At 36.0% G+C, this 27,689-nt stretch overlaps 1 protein-coding gene across 1 annotated transcript in view; it reads left to right on the top strand.

Annotated features, from left to right (window-relative positions):
* Positions 1-27,689, top strand: part of LOC143921345 (fat-like cadherin-related tumor suppressor homolog) — a 197,876-nt gene that overhangs the window by 144,171 nt on the left and 26,016 nt on the right. The window contains exons 2-7 of the mRNA XM_077444593.1: positions 15,336-15,442; positions 23,983-24,187; positions 25,017-25,231; positions 26,449-26,601; positions 26,689-26,902; positions 27,506-27,645. Coding sequence (XP_077300719.1) covers positions 15,336-15,442; positions 23,983-24,187; positions 25,017-25,231; positions 26,449-26,601; positions 26,689-26,902; positions 27,506-27,645 — 1,034 coding nt within the window. The remainder of the gene's footprint in view (positions 1-15,335; positions 15,443-23,982; positions 24,188-25,016; positions 25,232-26,448; positions 26,602-26,688; positions 26,903-27,505; positions 27,646-27,689) is intronic.

The following is a 27,689-nucleotide window of genomic DNA, read 5'->3' as shown; positions in this document are numbered from 1 at the left end:
ATACTTATATTATTTGCCACGAAGAGCGCAATGAGTGGTCTGGGTGCAAATTTGTACGTCGTTCACGCTCGCCTGGCAGTGGTTTCAGTTACCCACTTTACAAGAGTAAACCCTTCGGCAAATTGGATTCCAAAGACGTCATACCAGTGCTTAGTTGGCATTCACTTCTTCGAGGAGTTTCTTGAATCAGGTTCGCATTCATCCAGAGCGGCAGGCGTACAACCTCCCCCCCGGTAATTTATTACTTCTTGCGGATTGGGAGATTTGTGAAGCGGGCCAAACTTTGATTGCTCTGTACTTGCCGGATGAGTATCCGAAATTACTTTGCGACTGATCGATATCTGAAAATTTCGCCGATTTATCCCGCCCACATGATGATTTGGCATACGTGGTGTTTGACAAGTGAAAGTACGAACGGGGGAAAAAGTTTTGTGTTTGTTTGTTACGGAAGAATCTTCGTGAATTCGAGTTCGTCTTATGTGCCTATACATACCTACATATCTGCGTTGTAGATGTAGAGAATCCTTCTAAATTTAGTTTACCTTTTCAAATTGCCAACAACAGGTTGTAATGGATTCATATTTTTCACCACCCTGGTATCTTAACTGAACAAATACGGGTATTCTGAATACACTTTATACAAAACTTTCTTTCAATCTATGTATTATTTAAATGGTTTTTATTCTAAATCAATTTTCAAATAGCAAATAATATTTGCTAGCTGACTATCCAGCAGCATGGATCAGTGGTTGCGTTGATACTAAGCACCGAGAGGTCGCCGGGTTCGATCCCGTGAGCTGACCTGGATTAAAAAGAATTTATTCCGAGTATAATCTTTAATGCTGCTGGTCAGACTTGGGTATGTGTGACTCCAAGTCGATTGTTTCCTATCAAAGTTTGCCAATTTATCTGATTTCATTGTTGAAGCGGTTCCTCCATCAAATTGGCAAAAACCATCTTACCCGCTATGTCACCACTATTTTAATATTATTTCAAAAATTTATTATCTATAGCATATTTAGATGTCTCGCTATTTTTCTTATATTTAGTATTTGTATTGCTTATATACATATATATGTATGTCTGGTCACAGTGACGCGTTAGGGCCGGGCCGCACCGCTCAACTCGCGAACAACTTGGTTGAGGGCGACCAGACCAATGCATGCAGGTAGATGGGACATGCCACACCCGTCAACTTGTTTCTCGCACACATTTCCATACATTTTTTCGTGTCGTGCGACTAGTCGACCGACAAAGTTGCACGGTGCGACCCGGCCCTTAGAGTATTCTGTAATGTCACTGTGGCTAGCTAATCTATATATTCAAAAATCAATGTTTGTCTGTAAGTTTATATTTAAATAAATAAATAATAAAAGTTATAACTTAGCTCATCGATAGATGCTATTCTCAAGGAAAAAAACAACTAAAATTAACACATCCATAGCATTGAAAATTTCCCGATGTGAAGTCACCATATTTGCCAATTTATCTAATTTCATTGTTGAAGCGGTTCCTCCATCAAATTGGCAAAAATCATCGTACCCACTATGTCACCACTATTTGAATATGATTTATGTACAAGTTTGAAATTCATCGATGTCTCGTTAATTTCGAGTTTTTCAGTGTATTGTAATTCAGCGACATATGTAATTAAAATGCTGCGTTGTTTTTTATTGGCCAGGAAGGCGCATTGGTGTTTTCCTGTTAGGCCTTCCTAGTATATATGTTTATATGTATGTATGTAAATAAATAAAAGATTAAAAATTTGATTTGGAATGACGAACTATTCAAGTTATGCATTGTCCATACGAATATTTTACATAATTATACACTGAGATACAAGTCGCCCATGGAGACATAAAGGTTCGATATATCCTGGCACACGGAGACACATCCACTTACACGTTAGAAACTTAAAAGATTGAGTAGACATTAAAAAAATTTATTAAAGCTCCGTCAAGTAGATCTATTTACATATATTCAGTTGCTTCTGGAACCTGCTTCAAATGAATCCTTATCCTGCTTAAATCTCATTAACATATTTCTTTCAACTGGGTCACCATACTGCTTTATCTAAAATTACCATCCTACCCATTAAATCATTCCTTCAACACTTTTTTTATCTCACGGGTGGATACCAAAGAAAACTATTCTTTAGAAAACTTGACTACATTCAAATTTGAAATATGAATAGTACAAGTTTTTTTTTTTATATATTATAAACACTTACGGATTTATGCTCGGCGTTTTTATGCTCACCCTGTATAAAATTACCCCTCAAAGAAAAATACACGTGCTAAAATGCGACACTGAAACGCGTTGACAACATCAGACTTTTACACGAATGGGGTGGGCTTGAATTTTTCATTCGCCCTAAGGATGCTCTTGGGTGGAGAAGCTTAGAAAAGTTGCCTTTAATAAATAATGATATTGAACTTAGCGCGCTTTACGCACATTTTCATAATAACTCATATTAAAATTTTACGTTCGAGATCGCGGTACGACTTTACTGCACTATGGCGTCTAACGACAGCACTAAAAAACTTTCAAGAATCTGAAAAATTATCACCTTCCCGACAAGTTTTAATAAAATATGCACTTTTATTACAACCGGTGAGTCTGAAAAATCCTAGTTTCGTCTTTGAGTCACTAACCAACTTATTCGTTTTGATTGCAACGCCGTGCTCTGAAGTGGGGGAAAAGTCGTAGCGAATGAGCACTACAAACTTTTTTGAGACTTGTGAGAACCCCCAGGGGCATGAAAACCTTGTTCCGGAAATTCGGAACTTTCCCCCTCCACTCCCCCTTTATATTATTCATCTTTTAAGAAGTTAAATAATTCCTGTGTCACGGGGAAGGTTGCGCATACATACTTCTTTATTTCTTCTCGTACAATTGTGCTAACTTTTTCCCCGTGTAAATCTGCATGCTAACAAAGATTTAGCGGAGAGTGCTTTCTGCTTTTCAATCCAAGCTCCATCCAATCTTGAACAAGCCTTTTTGAATATGTAGCGAGTAAAATTGACCCATCTTAGTTCGTATGGGTAGGGCTACCATACGGCCTGATTTTTTAAATATGCAAAAAAAGTCTTGGATTTTATTTTGATTTTTCTTCTTGAATTCTCGTATGCAGGCGATTTCCGCATTCTGCTGATAGGACATGTGTAATGTGAACAACTAGTCATTTCGCCTAAAAAACACACATTTATATGTATATATAAAACGCCAAAATACAAAAATTTTGCTTTGAACTTATGACCCACCAGTTCTAAATACTTACATAAACAATATGAGATCATCAATTACCATAACGTTGTCTTAACTTTATCCAAAAAGAAGACTCTTCCTTTCCGAGTCAATAATAGACTCCATCTTTCTTAGAAATGCCTCCCCTTTGTTGTCTATTTGAAAATATTTAAATCAAATGCCGCCAATTTTAACTTTTTATCAAATTTAATTTTCAATTCAATTTGATTTTGTTTAACTAGAAACATACCTCAGTAGTTAGCGTGTAATGCTTTCAACTAAGGGGTCATGGGTGCAATCGCTGACCCGGTGCTGCTGGACAGACCTTATCCATGTATCTATCTGACTCCAGTTCGATCGTTTCGTACCTTAGTTTGCCAATTTATCTGATTTCATTGTTGAAATGATTCCACCCAAATTGACAACCTATCTATTCTAGGATCTTGGATTTGTTGATTATTATAATTATGCTACCCATCTATGTACATACTCTAATGCTTTTAACTAAAAAATCAGTGGGCCTGTATAATAAAAATCAGTGGGCATAATATTTTTTTGTATATACCTCGCAAGTTTAATTACAAAATATGTGCATTAATTTCCTATTTACAAGGTTTTTATATGTTTTTCACTATTTCAACAACGAAGTTTTGATAGATCTAGTCTTCGACATGTGGAATTATAAAAACAAAATGGTACGACTTATATGATAAAAGGTTATGATGAAATCGGACCGAGCTGTCAGAATGACGCGTTTAAAATTTGGCCATAATACGTACGTATGTATGATACATACATATATCAGTACGTACGTATGTACATACATGTTATAAGAATTGGTGGATTATAAATATTTCCACGGAGAACAAGGAACATGTGTCAATGAACAAGGAACAATAGAACATAAATGGAATAATACCGATACAGCTCTATAAATACATATAATACATACGTATAACATTTAGTGAATTTTACTTATTGAATACTTAAATAAAATTAGCTCAAACATACACATGTAGGTTACATCACACCTATTGCTGAAAAGTAAGAATATCTTATATTAAAGGTCTGGCCGCACTATGCGTCAACCGAACGATCCGACACTTCACAACAGTATGCGACAATATTAGGTAAACCGCACTTGAACGACAGCAATGCGACACTACGCAGTAAATTATGTCAATCATTCGTTCGGTACCTCGGAGCAAGATGGACGAAACGGACGCTATTATACGTAGTATTTGATTTTGAGTGTCCTCCTTTCTAATGAACATTCCATGGTAACCCTAGCATACCGATACCGTATTGCAAGCTTTTCAGTTGATCGAATCCGTGTCGTCGACTGGCACTGAGATTATTTCCTGTTCACACAGCTTGTGACCCACCCTCCACCCCCTTGCATCTTGACTCGTTTCACGCGTGCGGCACAAAGAGACTGCGAGCTCTTGCTAAAACTTGTCGCGAACTTCCCTGTCCACAACCCCTTTCGCAGAGTCGTTTATCTGCCGGAAATGGAGAAATTGAAAACGAATGCGTTGCCTCTGATCTGAGCTCGTTGCCTTTTTTCTTTTATTTGATTTTCACGTCGCCCACGGGAGATTGCCCCAGAGTAAAACTATTATGGTAGTTAACGTTTCGTTCATCGTTCTGCACTTTTGTCGTCGTTTCCTCTTCGCTTTTATCCCCGATACATGTATGTATAATACAATAGTACTGTCACGCTGCTACTACACTTATAGAAATTTGACCCATTTTAACGCTTGTTAGCTGTACGTGCTTCTCCTGTAATTTATAGCTCGACTAATCTAATCAATTTCTTTGATATATTTGATCTGGACTGAAAATAGCTTATTTAAGCCGTGTACGGCTGTTTGCAGAAGGAAGAAAATACGCGATACCTAGGAAGAAAATTTGCAGAAGGAAGAAAATACGCGATAGTGAGATGTTTTGATCAATACGAATCGCATATTTCGATATTAGTGTTGGATATTTGCTACAAAGTTTTTCGACAGATTGGAATTGAGTTTGCCTAGTGCACAAAATTGAAGTTGTATTCATCATTCTTATTATACGTACATAAATACGCGCGTCAAGTAACCATTTTTCGACTTTATTTTACAAAATAATGATTTCTTTCAAAAATGTATTTCAATTCAATGTGAATAGTGCTTTATTTTTCTGATATTTCGTATCGTAAGTACATACATAGATAAAGTAAATATTATTATTGTATTATATCAAAATTTGTTTTCCCTATAAAATTTTATTTATGCAAGTGTAAATATTAAATTAAATATATTTAAAAGGTATTTGAAAACAATTCGACTGCGTGCAAATCAAACTCAGGACCGACACATTTATTTTCATTTTTTTTTATTTAAGAGGGCTGTACACCCGAAACCTTAATTTTGTTGCCGTTCCTTTCTTCGATATATATATTTAGTGAATGCGACAATATGTATAAATATATATATTGAGTGAATGCGACAGTTGCGCTTCGACCAGATAATACCTATTTTAAATCGACAAAATCGAGGTTTCGTATTCTCCAATTTTCTCCTCCGAAACTGGACCTATTTAAAAAAAAAATCACCATCGTTATGAGAAAGATAATTTCTATGCAACTGTGCGAGTAAAATCGACCGTTAAATAAGCACGCTGGACTCTTTTCGTGGGTGTAAAAAAGAGGCGATTTTATAGATGTTTGGCGGCTCCTAGCTCCAATAAAAAATAACTAATCAAAAAAATAAAAGCACAGATGCATGCCAATGGTGGATATCCATAGCATATTAAAAATAATTTCTCCAGTGCCATAATTGAGAAGTGTAATACGTTTGCCCTCTTAATACAAAAACCATGCGATGATATTTCATCAGGTACAACACTAGTATATAAATAAAAATGGTAATAAAAAATAAGGTAATAGTACAAAAATGTAAAACGTAAAGTATTCTTAGAAGAACTTTTTTATATGACCAAATACATATAATATAAAAGCTTGGGGTGTAGGTACATATTATATTACCTTTAAAGCATGTCCTTAAAAATGGATTCCGGCCGGGATTTGAACCCAAAACCTCTCTACTGGTAAACAATCTACTCTACTCTACCATTCATAAGCGATTTGCGCCTGAATTAAATAAAAGTATGTAGTTACCAAGACGTGCCATTTGTTTTATCGAATGCGCGTGTCCCACTTCGCGCCATTTAATTAAGCGCCTTCCAGCTGAAAGCTATTCAATTAACGCCACAATAAAAATGGCATAAAACAACCCTAAGTCGTTGTTATACAACATCAAGTGCTAATTTTTAACGCGTATCGATCCTGAAAATCTGAATTATAATTAAATTGCCTAGCGGAACACAGCCATCTCAGGACCAAATCGCTCGTAACGACTTCAATCACCGCCAACGGCCACTCCAATTTTGGAATTCCTTACACAAATTGTTCCTTTTTCTTAGCGCAGGCGGAGAGTGGGGTCTCTTTTACATCGTTCGACCCGTCGATTTCATCAATATCCCCAACCCTGGGGCTCTTATTCAATTCACGGCCTCGCCAAACACACCGTTCGCTCGATTTGATTCTACGTGGGCGTCCGTATGCCAATGGACCCCTTGTCTAGGACCTCTGGTCCGGTTGCTGGAAGGTCTAAGGTTCTATTAGCATTTGTGAAAAGGACCGCAGTTTTTCCGGACGTCCGTCTTTCGACCTTGTAGCATAAAACTTTATCGCCCAGCGAATTCAATGCTTTAATGATACGCGCTCAGAAAAGACCATTCGTCCTTTAACCCTTTCCCTGTCCATAGTGTTTATGTAGCGGCGGTGCATTGATACCGGAAGATACAAGGGTGTTCAAATTAATTAGATCACGCAGATCACTTTCAAGAGCCTTGCCCTTTATACCAGTGCTTTCATTAAAGTTTCAATATTATATATAATACAATATATGTATCATATGTATATCCGTACGGATAGATCTTGAGTAAATTATCTGTCCTAGGTTCTGGGTTGAATGTTTCAATTTATGACCAGCATGTCCTACTAGCAATTGAGAGGTCTCAGGCTCAAGCCCTGGATAGACTTCGATTGAAAATAATCGTACGATGTATCATTGTAAGTATTTTTGTGGCGCTCTTGGGGAAATTATTATTATTTTTTTAAATATATATACCAGGAAGGCCTTACAGGTAACCCTAATGCGCCTTCCTGGCCAATTACAAACATTGCAGCATTTTTTTTTCATTATACAACTCGCTGAATTACGAGACACTGAAAAACTCGCAGATTAACGAGACATCTATGAATTGTACATAAATTTTATTATACATTGATCAATCTCAAATAGTGGTGACAGAGTAGGTAGGAAGGATATTTAGCCAATTTTACCGGGAACCGTTTCAACAATGACATCAAAGAAAATTGGCAAACTCTGATAGGAAACGATCGACCGACACACGTATCCATGTCTGACCAGCAGCACTACAGATATACTCAGAAAAATTCTTTTCAATCGAGGTCAACTCATGGGATCGAACCCGGCGCCTCTCGACGCTAAGCAGAAGCTTGACGACCGAGCTATGCTGCTTAATATATTTATGACTCCAAGTCGATCGTTTCCTATCAGAGTTTGTCACCACTGTCTGATTGAATATACAAAATTTCAAATTTACATATGAAGTATCAGCTAGTAGCAACTTGTTATAAAGCTTTGGTAAAAATTGAACTACAGTGGAATCTAATTGCCTTCAAACTATTAACTCTCGTTCTTGATTAATGTAAAAACCTTTGGCAAGTTAGAAGCGATTGCTTGTATGTCGCTTTTTGTTTTGTACATCCTTATGTGAGATTGCAGGAAATGTTCAGATCAAATTATCTCCTTTGATGGCATAATGAATTTCGAAGAAGGAGAAGTAGACGCAATTTCATCCAATTTATCCGAAGTGACACGTTATTTGAGTAATTTTAGATTTGCATATAACATAGTTATAATGGTATGTGAGTCGAATTGATTTTATTCAACTTGTGAAGGCCTACCCCCACTCCACAGAAAAGATGCGTGCGCTAAGATTGTGTATTTACAATTATTTTCTCCGAGGAGTAGGGGTTGGCCTTCATAAATCGAACGATCTATGTTCTAATTTTGAGCACAATACATATTTGTTTGTCTTGTATGCACTTCCTTTACTTTACTTTCACATAACATTTCCCGAACTTTCACGTGCTTAAGGAACGCCTAGCAATTCTGCTAATTTATACACATTTAAATGCCAGCAAGAGTCTTGTCACGTCTTGCTGGCTTATAAATGTATGTCTATATATTATATAATGTAGTGTCTTTGGTACCTATCCATTACATATTTCTGCCTCTCATGTTTCAAATCTGCCACTCAATGTATGCAAATCTGAAACATGAGATTCAGAAATACATATGTATGCTTAGGTACCAAAGATACTACATTAATTATTTTCTTTAAGGGCATGAAAAGTTTAAACAAAACTTTATGGAAGGCTTCTCTACAAGTTTAAGCACAATGTTATTAGTGACAGACAGGGCTGTGGATTCAGAGTCAAAGTCGTGACATTTTGGTTGGAGTCGAAGTCGTTAAAAATTCGAGCGACTCCAACATGATTTCTCGTTTAAATCGTATTCATATTTCAATATTTTATAATTTATATGAATATTGAATTACCGACTATGAATGCCTCACCAACCAATACCCAATGTATGCAGATCTGAGATATAATGTTTATATATTTGTCTTTTTCTCGTGTTTAGGTCAAATTGAGGAGAAGCCTAATATTTGACAAATCCGTTACTTCTATTTCTTACATTTTATTAGTTTCATGTATGTATATACTCGCTATTAGGAAATAAGATTAGATTAGGAAAGAAAGCGGTTGATTAATTTGTGCATCAGCGCGCAACAAATGGCGTTTGGCCATAAGACATCGACACACGCGCCGTGCATTTAAACATTTTAACTTCATTTAATTATTTATATAATCTATTTGTGAATTAATAATGTATATGAAAAAGTGTGAGAGCTTGAATTCTAATATTTATATGAGATGTGAAAAAGTAACTCTTATACTTATAACTGTCCAACTATGTAACCTGTGAAGTTGAAAACCAGTAGCGTGGACTAGTGGGTAGTATATTATGTTTTCGAGCAAAGTTGTCAAGGGTCGATTCCCACTAGTAGCCAGACCTTGGTTTGTGACTCCAGGTCGATAGTTTCCTATCAGAGTTTGCCAATTTTTCTGATATTCACTTGAACGGTTCCTGTAAATTAGTATCTCCTTTCCAATCCCTTGAGTCTTGAGGTTCGTCAATTTCAATAATAAATTGCTGCAAAAATTTCTAATATTTCTAAATATGCTAACCATTCATCCACGCCGCTGGTTATATTTAAAGTCGTCAAAGTCGTCTAGTTCTGGAAGCGTCTTCTCCTTATCCTTATCCCGGTTGAGCCCCCAAAATATGGGGGATTCTTTGTAAGGATGTTTGATAGGGAACAAGTAAAACGCAGCTTATACAAGAAAAAGTAGTTTATTCTTTATAAGACAAATTATGTCTTATTGCCAGCGTCTCTTGCGCATGCATGCCAACCCTCCATCACATACCACTCATACTAATCCTACATCACATACCAATCATACCAATCCTACATTTTTTTCTTTTTTCGTTTAGGCATAAAGACGACTTGGAACTACTCTGTAATGTCACTATGGCAAAATTGTAACAAGTAAATAAATATGCGAAAGCCTTTGTTAGTACTCCGTATATATTCGAAAACTTACCCAATTGGAGAAAAACTAAATTTTACATTTTTAAAAAGGAGTCGGATTGTGGGAAAATTCCGGAGTCAGAGTCGTGTTATTTTAGCGACTCCACAGCCCTGCCAAAACACACACATCACACCGAATTAGGTACAGGGGTCCAACTTATACGCTCGACGAACCTTCACTGCTGACCCGTAGGCTGGGGTGACGTTAAATTCTAGCAACGTTGACGGTACACATGGTCGAATTAAATCACGCGAACACGGTCGTTTTCCATAACCAGAGAGTCCCACAGGAACCGCACAAATTAGCACGCGTTTGCCAGTCAAATAATCATATGCTTATTGAATATTTCATGCTTGACGCCGTCGAACCACAACACTGCCAACTAGTCGCCAGTTATTACCATACGTATTATACAATATATTATAATATATCCCAGAATAAATACATACGTATGCGTATTCCAAATATCCTACTTACAGCTCGGAATTATTATGGATGTGTGTAATATTGTGTTATAAGCGCGTGCGATATAATCGGTAGTTGCGAATTTCTCGTTTGTATGTTTGCATGCATGAATGTTGGTTAGGTTCTGTTGTGTTGATCGTTTGTATGTAGTTTGTATGTTGAATATGTAATGTGCTTTGAGCTTGCAAATTGTGGCTTTCTTGTCAATTTGCTGCTTGTGTTTCCTGTATGTTAATCAGAAATGTATTCGTAATGTATGTATGTATATTTGCATTAAAAATTTTCATTTGTTCAAAATTTAAAAATATATTTTTAATAGAATAATAATATAAATTGAATATTCAAATTTGTGACTCCAAGTCGATTTTATTGTTGAAACGGTTCCTCCAATATGTAAAAACTTATGTACAAGTCTAAATCCATAGATGTTTCTACGGATTAATTCATTAATTAATTAGTAGCTTATTTCATGTTTATCAGTATCTCGAAATTTAGCCATTTTTGTAATAAAAAAAAAAGCTGCAATGTTTGTAATTGGCTAGGAAGACGCATTGGGGCTTACCTGTTAAGCCTTCTTGGTATATATTTACGTAAAAATAAAAAAAATAATTAAAAGGTTATATTGTACCACATAAAAATACGAGATTTTTCAATCACATATTTCACACTGAAATGAAATATTTTCGCATAGAATCTATTTGATATTTTTAGCGCAAATCCCAAAGCAATTAAAAGACAAAGAAACATCCCCAACAAATTAAGATCTTATTGCCTCCAAAAAATTGCTTAACAACTCTCATCGTAAAGCTTTCTCTAAATATAATATATTGTATATAATATTATTTCATTTCAGTAATTGAACCAATTTACAAAATCGAAAATAATTGCATCGATCCTCTTAAGACGAGAAACAGATCACTTTTAACGAGATCTCCCTATCCCTCGATTTAATTCAGAGATACACTCGAGCTTCATTTTGAAATTTACCAATACAAACTTACAAAATACACTGAAGAATATCAACTATTTTGTTTTTTAAATCTGAAAATGTTACGCAAACATTTGAAGATATGTAATATATTATATGATTTTTATATAGAAAATTGTAAGTAATTTATTTAGATTGTTTTTGTTGAAAACCGTATCCCCGTCACTTGGCACTAGTCACCGGGTGACTTTGTTGCGCTACCAGATCAAATGTATGCAGTTGTATGGAGTATGCCACACCGAGCAACTCACTAGTTGCCCGAGCAATAAAGTCACCCGACCGGCGCTCTATCTGGTCTTGGTGATTCTATCGCTTGAGTAACCAGCACGATTCCTCAAAATGTATAGCTTTGTGTAGAGGGGTGAATTTCAATGCTGAAAGACTTAGCGGGTAGTATTCTTGTTAACTTGTACATACTCAAAATACAACGCCTATCGGCGTTTTTCAGGCTCATGAAATTGTTGGCATAACGCCGATCGGCGTTGGTCAGCATTCAAAGGGTTAATGAATGTATTTTTCCAAAGCTAGTTCCATCTTCTTCATTTTTGTTAAAATATAATGCTCTTAAAATTAATAAAAATCGATCGTGTGACATGTATTTGGGAAAATACCGGTATATTAAATAAGTGATGCTTCTTCCAATAATCACCTATTCGGTTCAATCTGACCGTTCCCATTTGCAACAAGAGACCAAGCCACAATCTTAAATACTCAGCAGTTAGGGATTTCCATCGGGTAATTCTGCTATGGTTATAAATTCAGAAATTTCGTTGTAAACCAGTCATTATTAACATTGACACGAATTACACGACCCATGTTCAATGCTATCTGGAAAGCCTAAGCCGGTATTAATCTTGTTTATTTTATTTTAGCCAGCAGCATAGCTCGGTCGTTAAGCTTCTGCCTTACACCGAGAGGCGCCAGGTTCAATCCCATGAGCTGACCTCGATTGAAAATAATTTTTCTGAGTACATCTGTACTGCTGCTGGTTAGACCTGGATATTTGTGACTCCAGGTCGATCGTTTCCTATCAGAGTTTGCCAATTTTCTCTGATTTCATTGTTGAAACGGTTCCCGATTAAAATTTGGCTAAAATCCTTCCTACCTTCTATGTCACCACTATTTGAGTATGATTAATGTACAATAAAATTTATGTTCAATTCATAAATGTCTCGTTAATTTGCGAGTTTCCTGTGTTTCGTAATTCAGCTACTTGTATAATAAAAATGTTGTATGGTTTGTAATTGGCTAGGAAGGCGCATTGGGGTTTACCTGTAAGGCCTTCCTGATATAAAATGTAATGTAATTTTATACATGCTCAATGTACAACGCACATCGGTTATCTTCAGGCCCATGGACTTGTCGGCAAAACGCCAATCGGCGTTGTTCAGCATTGAAAGGGTCAACTGGCATACCTCATACATACATATATACCTCAATATATATATGTATATAGAATTCCAGCATTGAATTCTTCCTTTTTTTACTTTTTCGTCGATCTTTTCTTCCGAAAGTCCGACGACCGATACTCGGGTAGCTTTCGAATGTAAATAGCCAGTCGCCTTTAGAAAGCTTTTAGTCGTGCGAAACAACTGTTGATCATTGCAAGAGAGACCTGAGCTTCCTTCCTTCCTGTTGTCGTTTTTCTCCTCGGTGGGTTTTCTTCGTACACGGTTTGAGGTTTCGGCCTGTTCGCTTTTCCTTCCTCTCTCTCTCTCTCTCTTCCTCTACTGCCGTGAAAAGCGCACTTCGGCCAGTTTCCACATCTCGACTGATTTATTGCCGACGAACGGGTACCCCCGTCTAGGGAGAGGACTCTCGCGCACTTTTCCGCCGGCGAAGTTACCTCATAAATATTTAACACCGTCCTGGTTTATATATTTTACTCGCTCATCGTGCTCGTAAAACAGTTTTAGTGAAAGTTGCCGAGCTGCGGCGCGAAAAGGTTAATATGCTCGTTCTAGCGGGCGACGAAACTTTATTGCCGGTGTACATATGCGTAATTAAGTCAATATTACCTAGCAGTTATTATCTGCGAATTGAGTATCAACTTAAAAGTTTCCATCGTCAAAAATCTAAAAGAGCAACGTCCCGAAACCTTAGATACCTACTTCGACCCAAAACAAGTGTTCTAAACTTTTTTACTGTCCTTAACTTTGTTTACAATACTAAATTATGTTTACAATACATCTTATATATATTTTAATAGCTACTGATCTAGTGATCATTTTCTATTTTAAAATTATGTATTATATTAGTCTAATGTACAGCATAATAGGAAAAAGAGCTCAAAAACCTGTTTACAATTCTTATAAATGCTCATTATACATCTAATACATATTATTAATTAAATACTCTCTAAAGTCGACGATCTAAAGCAGATTGGGTTTAGGTAATCTGTGTTTATACATACCTGAAGGGTATAGACATTTTGTTGTAATCACCGAGACTCTTCACAAGTGTGTTAGTAGTATGGTTATTAAAGATTCTGTCATAGAATCTACTGGTTGGTTTGTTAGTAATGTCTGTAACTAACGGAATATTATTTATGGCATGCAGTTTTTTCAAGTTAGTATACATATATGGGTGTGTTATAAATTATTTTTACTGTCCTTAATGAAAATGTATCAATATGAGTATTTATGTACTCATTGACATATTACAAACAAATCGCTGGCTTAATATGCCTTGTATACATCTAATACATATTATTAATTAAATACTCTCTAAAGTCGACGATCTAAAGCAGATTATATAGTATAGTATAGACATTTTGTATATATAGTATAGACATTTTGTTGTAATCACCGAGACTCTTCACAAGTGTGTGTGTCTATAAAAAATTGTGTATCAGTGAATGTTACTATAAATTTATAAATAAAGTAAGAGTAATCAAAGCTTTAAACTCCATCAAACAGGTTATTAACAAAAGCCATCAAATTCACACTTCTATACAATAATAAAGTTTTATTTATTGTTAAAATAAGTTTTAATGAGTTTTCAGTTCCTATCGAAATTTACTGTTTTGAATATTTTACATACTTATCATCTTAGGGTTTGTTTACCTATTGTTATAGTCACGTACTAGATATGCAGTCCCACGGTTTCGGCACGCAGTCCCACTCTTTCGCGCTATCAGTTCTGAGAACTGACGGCGCGAGAACGGCTGGGTGCCTTTACCGACCACTAAGTCCATTCGGGGGTCTCCATTGTTAGCCGACAGTACTTAAGCCGGGAGATAATCCTCGAAAACCGATTATAACGTTGGCTCCTTTTAGCATATGCTACAATATGTATTTACTTTGTATACTACTTGTATCAAATGTGCAATTTTTCTGGCCAGGAAAGCGCATTGGGATTTCCTGTTATGCCTTCCTCGTATAGATTAAAAATAAATAAATAAATAAGCTGCTTGAAGAATCCAATTTTTACATACCTCCTTTACGTTGCACTTACGATTACAATTCAGGAAAAAGTTTCCTTCTTATCCAATCGTTTTCATACTTTGCCATATTGCTAATTTTGAGATAAAATATCGTTTAAGAAGCGTTTCAAGATCGAAAATTTTTAATCTCGGTGACGTCTTGTAGTCATCAATTTTATATATAGATGGCGGTAGTTAAATAAAATTATTGGTATTTTTATTCAAAAAAATAATTTGATATACAAAATATTATTATTGTCTAAAACATATTGATTTTGTTGATGATATGTCGCTACCAGTTTTGAATGGCGACTTTATATGCTAAGAACCTCTGGTATAAGCGAATGTTGTAAACTCATTTATATCTTTTTGTACGTTTTTTTTACACGACAGTATTTTAATGTACTCCTTTTATGTTACAGGTCAACTGCGAACGTTGGCCGTGCTGGACACCGAAACAAAGGATCATTACTGGTTAACCGTTTGTGCCCAGGACCAGGGTGTGGCACCTCTGCATTCCTGCGTTAAGGTAAATAAACACACCACATCTGCCAGACTTGGGGTCATCGAAGTTCTATTTATAAGTACGTACGCACAGGCATTTCCCTGGAAATAACTCGCAAAGTATACACCGCTAATAAAGTTCTACACGGCACTTCATAATTAATCGCTCTCCTCCTCCTCGAACACCTACCCAGCAGACCTGATGTCTCCTGCTGGATGAAATATTCAGTTTGGTATGAAATTTTGACAGTGGCTGATGCAGGACCATTAAACCTTCGAAAGATGCCCCTTCTCCCTCTCCAACCCCCATCAACACGACCACTGCTCTTACTTTTGTTAAAAATAACCCTCTGAATAAAGCAAAGTAATGACTTTTTCTTATTTATGTGGCCATAACGTGGACTAGGGGCGATTTTCGAGGACCACTAGTGTGTGCGAGCGGGTTTTTTGGGGGGGTGGGTCGCTAATGCCGTTGTATTTTTTAGAGCGCATAATTAAGATTAAAAGCTCCCCTTTTCGGTTTGTTTTTCAAGTCGTCGCTTTTTATCAATGGTGTGTTTTATTGCCGGATATTCGGCTGCAGGGCCCGTAAAGTTTTCAACAATTCTCCAGAAATAAGGCGAAACTTTGATAATTTATTCATTGGGGGTAAATTTTGTAGCTATCCTCGTATTGATTGAGTTGTACGTGTCCCAAGAATAAAATGAACTTTTTATGCCATTTCATTTTACTTCCATTATCTGGTGCTTTGTAGATTTAAGTGCTTGATGAAAGTGTTTAAATATGTATTTCTGAAGTTTTGAGATTTTTCCACATAGAGGAAACGAATTTTAAAATGGTAGAAAATTTGCCATAGCGAGAGGTAGGCGAAAAGGGAAAAAAACGATCAGAACAGTGTGGACAAATAGGACAGTGTGGACGATAGACGTCACCGTGAAGGAAGATGCAGTATTTTCAAATGTATCAAAATATTACGATTATTTTTCACTATGGTAATGGTGGACGTCATTTACACTTATATTGATGACCAAACCGAGCAAAATGGAAAAGTTTGAAAACGATCGGATAAGAACCTAAACTTCGTCAGACGACAAAATTGATTCTGTACTAAAAATAGATTAGTAATAAAACCGAAGATAAGGTGAAAAAAATCAAATAAAAGAATAAATAAAATCCTCAAATTCTTTTCTTAATTTCACATTGAATATAAAGTGAGTATAATATTTATTTAAACATTAGTTTGGACCATTGTGGCATTACAGGAAGAAGCAAATGCGTCACAATGGCCTCCATAAGAAAATAAGAGAGAAAAAGCCAGCAGCATAGCTTGATCGTTAAGCTTCTGCTTAACACCGAGAGGCGCCGGGTTCGATCCCATGAGCTGACCTCGATTAGAAAAGAATTTTTCTGAGTACATCTGTAGTGCCGCTGGTCAGACTTATTTCATTGTTGAAACGGTTCCCGTTTAAAAAAATTGACTATAAATCCTCCCTACCTACTATGTCACCACTATTTGAAGTATGATTAATGTACAATAAAATTTATGTACAATTCATAGATGTCTCGTTAATTTGCGAGTTTTTCAGTGTCTCGTAATTCAACGACTTGTAATAAAAATGCTGCATTGTATTTGTAATTGGCCACGAAGGCGCATTGGGGTTTTCCTGTAAGGCCTTCCTGGTATATATGTAAAAAAAATCATTATAGTAATAATAATAAATGGGTGTATACCTGTGCCTCGAGTATATGTAGATTACTTATGAATGAAAAAGTTACAGACTGCATCTGTCGACACGTGATACTATCTAATTTCAACACAAAAATGACGAAAATAAGCTTCGTAAGCGGAAAAAAGCAAGCTAGAAAAAAAGAACTTCTAACAGAACGCGACAAGCCTAAAGAATAAAGCGAACGAAGAAGTTTATAATGACTTACTATAAAGAACGTCACCCGCAACTTCAAGTAAAAAAAAAAAAACAATAATGAAAAAAGGGAAGTCGAATCGGAAAACCCTGAAGAAATTTGAACATCCGGAAGGGAGGAAAAAAGAAAAGCGGTAATTTATCCGCGACAAACGATTCGACCCCGAGACTAATGATTACAAACGGCGCGCGATTCGTTCACATGACGGACGAATAATCTCGTTGCGACGACTTTCGCGCGGTAAAGCTCGTCCCCAAATAAATTATCCGCTCATAATCAGAAATATTTGTCAAAGTCTACGCTTTTGAGCCGCCGCAAAATTTATGTATACGCGCTTACATACACGTCTATATACTTATTGACTGTGCGATCAAACTTGCGAAGAAACCCCGCGAAAGTTTCAGAAAAGCTGACGTATTTGCGGCGAACGCTTTCTGCGGAATTCCGCATCGGTGGCACTTCGGCTTTTGCGGTTTCTGATCTGAACCAAAGCCTCAAATTTATATTAAACACAATATTGCCTCTATACATTGCATATTGTATGGAATATTTCAATTTTCTCCTACATATACATACATATATGTATACCATTTGGTAGTCATATATGCCAGCAGTAACGGTAGCGTATTTGTTTAGCACCAAGTGATCAGTGGGTTCGATCCGCCATACTGCTGGTTAGATTTGGGGGTATTTGGGACTACAAATCGATCGTTTCTTATCAGAGTTTACCAATTTTATCTGATCATTGTTGAAACGGTTGCTCAAAATTGGAAAAAAATCATCTTTTCTGCTGTCACAAATCTTCTGTATTTATTGTGTGTATAATTTGTAAAATTTATGTACGAAATCTAAATCCATAGATGTTTAAATGGTATTAATTAATTAATTAATTGTTATTTCGTGTTCTTCAACTTCTGGAAATACAGTGATTTATGTATTAATAAAATGCTGCATTGTTTGTAATTAATTGTCCAGGAAGGTGCATTGGGGTCTTACTGTTGAGCCTTCCTGGTATATATTTGTATAAAATAAAATAAAATATAGCCAGCAGTATGGCTCGGTGCTTACGTTTATGTTTAGCACCGAGGGGTTACCGGGTTCGAGCCCGTGCTAATATTTAATACTGCTGGTCAGACCTGAATATTTGTGACTCCAAGTCGATCGTTTCTTACCGGAGTTTGCCAATTTATCTGATTTCATTGTTGAAACGGTTCCTCCATCAAATTGGCAAATAACATCCTACCCGCTGTCACAAATATCTGAATTTTATTTATGTACAATATGTAAAAATGTATGTACAAGTCTAAATCCATAAGTATATGTATCTATGGATTAATTAATTAATTAATTAATTGTTCACTGCGTGTTCTTCAGCCTCTCGAAATACAGCAATGTATGAAATAAAAAAATGCTACAATGTTTGTAATTAATTGTCTAGGAAGGCTCATTGGAGTCTACCTGTAAGGCCCTCTTGGTATCTATGTAAAATAAGACAATTTCTTTTTTACGTATAATATTTATTTACTTCATATGTATTCAATCAATCATGCACACTCGTCTAACAGATTGCTATAATGTGACGAGTATCCTATAAAGATTAAGAATTATTATTAATTAATTAATATTTAAACATATATAACTCATTTATTAAACACGACATCTCTGCTCAAACGATTAATAGCTATAGGGACATCTATGGACAAATTTTCGCGGCATTTTCTAACGATTTACAGCTATAGAGACATCTACGGATAAATTTTCGCAGTATTTTCTAACCGCCAAAAATCGAAATGCTGAATAACTCGAATTTTTGTGAGTAGTGGGACGGGGTTGTCAATTTGTCGGGACCGTTTCAATGAAATTCTGATAGGAAACGATCGACCTTGGAGTCACTTATCCAAGGTCTAGTCAGCAGCATACGGGACCAGCATAGAACCCGTGACCACAAAATTGAAAGCATTATATGCTAATTTTTTAATTGTATTCAATCCAATTAATGAAATTGTTCCATGTATGAATGGAATAAAATGACGGTGTGGTTTAATGCACTGTATGTACAAGTCTACATATATCCATAGCTGCTTAATATGACGGCCTTGAAGGAAGTAAAGTGGTAGCCACCAACATGGTCGAATGGGTCCCAACTCACAAGATGGCGACCCAAACTCGACCATGTCGCAGACCCCTTACTACATATTTATATATGAATTATTCATATCCACTAAATCATTCCATTTTCCTGACTGTCATTCACAAAAGGCATTCAAATGCTACGGTAAAATATTCACCATAGTAATTGCTATGCGATCCGAAATTGGATTTTAAAATTCCACATATTCTTACAAACTCATTCATAGTTTGAGGAGTATTATCGTTGTTATTACGTTATAACGGACAGGATCTATGTACAAGAGAGTCTTATCGCCTCTGACAAAAAAGGGTTCGTCCTTGCGGAAAAGATAAACGATCCCGTTTTCCATTCAAACGTCGGAAAATCGCTCCTTGTCGATTTTCGCGCGAGGAAAACTCGGCGATTGAATTTTTGCTCGCTTCGCCTCGCAGCTGACCGATCTGCTCAGATCGCCAATTCCCAGAAGGGCGGGCAGAATCTTTCGTCCTCATTTCGTCTACTTTCTTTCCTCCGTGGTGTTTCGTTGCGGTTTTCTCGCTGCTCGACGGTGAAAAGTTTCGGGAAAATGAAGTAAAACCGACTCCGAAGCTTGCACAAACTCTCATTGTTGTGGGGGAGGAAAACTCTCGCGGAAAACCTACCACGTCTCCAGGCTTACAATATACGTATATGTGTGTACGTTAGTTTCAACGACTTTTCTTATCCTCTGCCGTTCTCAGGTACAGTCGTTTACTAAGCTACTGGTGTGCGACAAAGAGACAAGTGCTTATTTATTTTGACTTTTATAGTATCACTGTTACGGCCAGACTCTTACTAGGTACGTACTTATGTACGTTTAACCTATTTTGTCAATATTACGAAAGAAAGTAAGCTCTTTATTTCTGGTAAAGCTTCGGACATGTACAACTAAATTCTGCCAACCATGAATCATTTTTTAAGTAAATTACTTATGTTCAAAGATTTTCACAAAAAAGCAATTTGTTGTTTGTAAAATAAAATATCAAACGATTATTTTTATGTATTGTTATATTCAGTCGAACTCGGTTACTACGAGACTCGAGGGACCGACAAAATTCCATTGTAATTTCCATTGCTCATAATGTGAACAATCAATTAAGTATACCTTCATTATTTTTTAATAATTTATTTATTTATTCTAAACAGACCATTGTGGCATAACAGGAATTCCTAAAGCGCCACAATGGTCAAAAAATATAACACAAAAAAAAACAAAATAACAATTAAACATAAATACATCCATACATAAACATAAAAAATAGCATTTAATGATAACAGATAAAGTAAAAATATCAAATAAAATATAGCATAAGGAATGCCTTGCACCTACAGCCAGTTTCAATAAATATGTAAGAAACAACTACAAATACAAAACATCCCTGTAAGGCCCAAATGGAAGAGAGTTAATCAAAATTTCACTCATAAATCACAATCAATCATGAAAACAATGATGAGCGCAGACTACCAGATAAATGGGTTAGAGTAATTTCCGACAATTTACGCTCACTAAGGTGGAAAATATCACATTCAGTCTCGGCAGCAACGATTTCATTAATAAGTCGAATAGCTCTTGGAATAGGAGCCATTCGAAAAAGGACTGTGCGGGCAGGAGGTACAGCCAGCAAATGATGATGTCTACCACGCACATAGTGATTAGGGACATAAAGTCCCAACTGCTCCAGCAAAAACGGGCATGACGTATTACCACGTAAGAGCAGGAGAACGAAACGAATTAAAGAGAAGTTTCTCCGAAGTTCAAGGGAATTATACCCAAGCATGCCCAAAAGGAAAGGAGTGGGGTAGAGATATGGGTAATACCCATATTCTTTCCTATATAGGAAACGAAGAAATGCTTTTTGCACTTTCTCAATCATCAGAGAGTAATTTGCTTCATGCGGATTCCACACAATCGCATTATACTCTAGCTTACTTCTCACAAGCGAATTGAAAAGCAAGCGAGAAGACAAAGGATTGGAGAATAATCTTGCATATCTCAAAACAAATCCAAGTCGACGAAAGGAAACGTCAGCAACTTTCTTGATATGGTTGTGAAAGGTGAGCTGAGGATCAAAAGTGATACCCAAATCAACAATAAATTCCACACGCTTCAACAAGACGGATCTAATGGAATATCCGTGACAATAGAGCGAATGTGCACGTCCATAGCTCATAATTGCACATTTGTTTAAATTAGTTCAAGGCCTAATATTTAAATACTCACATTTTATTATTATTGATATCTTCTATATACAATATATAAAAACCAACAACGTGGTTGGCGTATAATACTGTTGCGTAGGGGTGGGTGGAGTATCCAAGTAAAAGGCCAAAGTCGTGTCACAGCATTTATTGGTGATTAAGGAGATACATGCACTGGCAGTGCTCCGTCCAGAATGTCTTGATATCGCCTAAGTACCTCCTTATAACGGACAGGTCGCTCAGGGCATCTTCGACGTCCGGTTACTTCCCCATTGTTTAGTCACGTACTCGGATATGCAGTCCCACGCTTTGGCGTTGGCAGTTCTAAGAACTCCACGGGAATGCGACCGAGTGCCGCTATCGCCGCTAAGTGCATTTGGGGGTTTATCATTGTTTAGCCAACTTGCACTTAAGCCTGTAGATAATCCTCCAAATCAATTATAACGGCGGCTCCTTTTAGCATACGCTACAATACTAACAACTGAGGAGTCACCGGTGCGATACCTCAACCAGTGTGACTCCAGGTCGATTATTTACTATCAGAGTTTGCCAATTTTTCTGATTTAACTGCTGAAACGGTTCCTCCATCAAATTGGCAAAAATGCTACGTGCTATGTCACAAATATCTGAATTTGATTTATGTACAATATGTATAAATTTGCAAAACTCTGATCGACTTAGAGTCACAAATATCCAAGTCTGACCTGCAGTATTATAGATTAGCACGGGATCGAACCCGGTAACCTCTCGGTGCTATACATAAACCCAACCACCGAGCCATACAGCTGGCTAATGTTAGTACATACATATATGCTAATGTATGTATGTACATACATAACCAGCAGCATGGGCTAATGGTTAGCATATCTTACTATGGTCAGTGTGGTTATGAGTTCGAGTCACACTGCTTGCTGCTGGCCAGACCTTGGTTTATAACCAGGGTCGGTCGTTTCTTATCAGAGTTTTCCAACCTCTAATAACTAACTAACCTCTTCTTAGTTCAGAATCGATTTTGTCGTATGACAAAGTTTGTGTTCTTATCCGATCGTTTTCAAACTTTGCCATTTTGCTCGGTTTGGTCATCAATATAAGTGGAAATGACGTCCGCCATTACCATGGTGAAAAATAATCGTAATAGACACGTTTGAAAATGCTGCATCTTCCTTCAAGGTAACGTCTATCATTGACGGTGACGTTTATCGTCCACACTGTCCCATTTGTCCACACTGTTCTGATCGTTTTTTCCCTTTTCACCCCCCTCTCGCTATGGCAGATTGAGCACTTTGCCATACTCATGATCAAACTTTACGGAGAGAATCGGTGATTTCTTAATTAGGTTTTTTTTATATGTTGTCTTAATTTTATAAACAAAATATAGAAGAGGTTAGTTTAAAAAAAACAAAAAATTATATATATATATATATATATATATATATATATATATATATATATATATATATATATATATATATATTATGATTTTCATTGAAACGATTCCTGCAAAATTGGCTTTCCCTACCCATTTACCTCGCGAAATCTTGAGTTATTGTGTTATATCTCAGGATTCACCGATTTTCTCTCCATTGATGTATCTGTGGATGTGTATTGAATAAATTCGTATTGCTGTATAAAAATGTTTATTGATCGTATTGTATACGATGTCTGACCATAGATGTCACGTATGGTTTCGAATTATGTATTAAAAAAATATATATATATATAATTTATTGATGTCTATAGTACACTCGTTGCATTGGAACGATCTGTAATGACGAATGTACATTGATTGATTGAATAAAAAACATACGATAAAAAAATCATTCAATGGTCGTTCAATTTTCAATTTTACAAAAAACACAATAATAGATCATTTAGTGAACTGTCATAGTATGTCGATAGTTAAATGTATAAATATGTAGCTAAAAATCCCTATACGATAGTTTGAAAATGATGGATTATATACAATTATAATTATCAATACATCAATGTCAACTACTCGCATATTTCAACCTAAAGCAGTATTCCAGGCATTCATGTATGTATATATTCTTTGCTCAAATAGACTTCGGTGGAAGTAAATTCAAAAGAACATTTAAGTACGAATTCACGTTCCCCGTTCGTGCTAATAAAACATCAAGTTGGCCAATTACTATCCTGCTAATTGCCCTCCAAGTATGTACGGACGCTCGAAGTGCTATTAAGATAGTTTAAAACCTTCGTTTCTTAATCGCGTCGATCTCTTTTGCCATAAAATTGTTCGTGAGCCATATTTTAACGTTCGCCAAACGTTTCAGGTGTACATTGTCGTGGAAGACGAGAATGACTGTGTGCCGCTTACCATCGATAGTTCCTATACCGGATATGTGTCCGAGAATTCGCACGCCGGAATCACCATTTTGCAAGTCAAAGCCGAGGACTACGACAAGACTCCCAGCACTCTGTTCTACAAGATCCTCTCTGGTGACCCTGGAGGCTTGTTCCAAATCAATTCCAGCACTGGTAAGTCGCTTTATAGGTTTCATCCCGTTTTCGATATTTATTATTTACATTTAATAATAAGGAAGAGAAGAATGAATGCTATTTTTATTACATCAAAAATGCTACTTTGTGTGTAGAAACAAGTGCTTGACCAATATACATATGTATCTTGCTAACAATGACGTGTGGATAAGAGAAGCCTGAGAATTGAGTGCAAAAAGGTGGCATCATATCATTATATACATATATAAAGACGCTATTCCGTCTGTCTGTCTGAGATAACGCTCGCCGTACTATAATAGTCGTTTCGATTCGACATACATATGTATGTACGTCAATGCCAACAACACGTACGAATACAATGGCAAAAGAAAAAAACTTCTATATATACTGTTTGCTACCAATGTTAGGCTAATAGACAGCGCTAAATCTCTGAGCATTTACTGCCATCTATTGAAAATTTATTTTATTAGTTCATTAATTTTTATATTGTTTTTATGTAGGTAGGTAGGTAGGTAGTTTTTACCTTTTTTTCATATTAAAAATTTAAACTTAAATATTGAATTAATTATGATGAATGCTGATCGAATACAGAACCGACACATTTATTTTAATTTTTTTTTATTTAATCACTTAATATGCCAACACCTATGCGATGATATTTCATCGGGTACAACATTAAAAATATGCTTAATATCGCTATTCTGTGACAAGATTCAAGCTCAAATGGTACCCAAGAGAGTGTAATAGGATGCAAGTTAGGTCACATGAGATGTATGAATTTTTGTAGTAAGATGCATGAAAGTGTATTGGAGATGGACATTTTTACAGTATTTTTATTATGTTTTAGGAACGATTACAACTACTGGTAGGAGATTAGACAGAGAGAGTCAAGCCCAACATTGGTTGGAAGTGCAAGTATCTGACGGAGGTGAACCTCCGTTGTCTTCGACCACTCGTGTATTGGTACAAGTCACCGACGTCAACGATCATCCTCCCGTCTTTTTGGAGCAGTACTATTCAGTTAAAGTCCCTGCTGGAAAGCGATACAACCCACATTTTCAGGTATTAAGCGTTTTCATCTTTTGCATTTTAGGGTTTTGTTGGATACAGTGCTTCGGAAAATTGAAAAGTCTACTTAAAAAGATGATGATCAAATATTTCAAAGTGTCAATTATTAAACGTTGACACGGTTCGTAGTGTTGATTTAATTCCATACATCTAAATTACTAACAGTTTGGTTTGTTTTTGAAGTAATACATATTTGAATGCATCGATTGCTCGCAAAGAGACAGTCATCATACACCGATTAAAATTTAACATGTTCGTGCATAAGCCCGTCGAATTGATTTACATATTTCATTTGTGATGATCGCCTATGCTGCATCTGTTTTTATTTGGTTTTGTTTTTGAAATGTGTCGCACATATCAGAATAACCCCGCCGATGAGCAAACGCCAGAGTTTGAAGGATCGGGAGATAACGCCAACGAGGACACAGAGCCTTGGGAGACGTACAGCGGAGAACCGAAGGGGGTCTCCTTGTTTAGGGTAAGGATGTCAAAACCGATCGGTTCTGCACGTCTGCATGAAAACAAATCTCGAAACTTGACAATAACCAAGGATATCACACACACACACACATCTCATCTTACATAACCGTGGAGTATGGAACTGTCCGGGCATGAACCTATTCGACTTCCTTCATTTTGCATGAAAATCATCATCCATCGCTGACCTCGAACGTCGCACATCATCCGCATGCGATGAACACATTTTAACTTGTACTCACATATTCATCTTTTAAAACGTTTCAAAATGGAGGTGTTAATTTTAAGTCAAACATACTATGTAGGTAAAAGGAAACTTAGGCAATAAGCGTACATTTAATAATATAGCGTAGATATGTTAACATCATTTTTAAATATTATATTTTAACCATATTTACAACTTTAATTTGCAATCGATTTAAAATAATCATTATTTTTGCCATAAATTAGCTTCCATTGCCAGTTTTTTTAGTCATTTATAATTGTATAAAATTAGAAGGAAAAAAAGATTTTTATTTTTTTCATATCATTAAATTTTCTACTTATATTATTACATTATAGAATACGATGCATGTTTTCTCATTTATTTAATTAATTAATTATATATTTAAACTTTAAATGTATAGGTTTGGTCGTTTTCTTTAATATGTTTTTATCTATTCCTATTCTGCTTTACATATATACAAATTTTAACGACATATTGATCCTAAAATATTATTTCAATTCAAATATAGGTTCTTGCATTCGACGAAGATGAAGGAGAAAATGGTAATATCACATACAGTATCAAATCAGGGAAAGGAAAAGCCAAATTTCATATCAACCCGAAAACCGGTGTCGTCGTATCCAACAACGATTTGGATCCCGGGAGTTTGTATGAGCTTAATGTGAGTGGACGAACTTGGACGACTTTATGTTGTTGTAATTTTGTTAATTTATATAGAATACAATGTGGAAATATCTTAACATTTTAGATTCGTGCGATAGATAACGGTGTAACTCCTAAAGCTCACACCATTCGTGTCAGCGTGGATGTTGTTAGTGTTCCTGAAGAATCGCCGCATCCACCGAAAGTGAAAACGAGCTCTCAAACTATCAAAGTAACAGAATCTGATAAAGTTGGTTTTTTGATTTCTCTTATTGAAGCCACCGATGAAGACAATGACACTTTGTGGTACGACATTATAGGTAAATTTAATTGTTTTTTTTTTTATATTATTATTGATTGATTAACCCTTTGAATGCTGACCAACGCCGATCGACGTTTTTCCAACAAGTCCGTGAACCTGAAATACGCCGATGGTTGTTGTATTTTGAGCATGTACAAAGTAAATAAGAATACTACCCGCCAAGCCTTTCCAGGTAGCATTGAAAAAAAAATCATTGAACATGGGTCATGTAATGCGTTTCATTCCTTTGTCAACGATTATTAAGACCGGTTTACACCGGAATTTCTGAATTACATTTTAACAACAATGAAGAAGATGGAACTAGTTTTGAAAAAATATATTAATTAATAGACTACTTTTGTTTATTTTATATTGTTGCAAGATATATTAGAGAGTCTAAACACACCTTTACAAAACTCAAAATCCTCGGCGGTAGTTATCTAAGATTTGTTGGGATTAGCTACAATTTTTGTACCTGCTTTCTATTGGATTTCTAAATAATTCTAGTTGGAAATGTTGGCGAAATTTTCAGCGTGGCTGGATTTCTACAAAAAAGACGTCAGCACTCAAAGGGTTAAAATGTTTTATAAATTTGTTAAATTTATACTGTCGTTTATTTCAGATGGTAATGAGAATAATGATTTTTTCATCGGGAGTGAAAATGGTAATGTTCATTTGGCCAAGAAATTGTTATGGGAGAAAAAGAGTAGTTACATTCTTAATATAAGTGTAACAGATGGTGTTCATTATGTTTATACTCAAGTGAGATTAATTAAATTATTCATCAATGAATAAATCCTTACATA

This window comes from Arctopsyche grandis, chromosome 13 (genome assembly GCF_051622035.1).
Source record: "Arctopsyche grandis isolate Sample6627 chromosome 13, ASM5162203v2, whole genome shotgun sequence".
NCBI lineage: Eukaryota > Metazoa > Arthropoda > Insecta > Trichoptera > Hydropsychidae > Arctopsyche > Arctopsyche grandis.
This window is presented reverse-complemented; position numbering and strand designations above follow the sequence as displayed.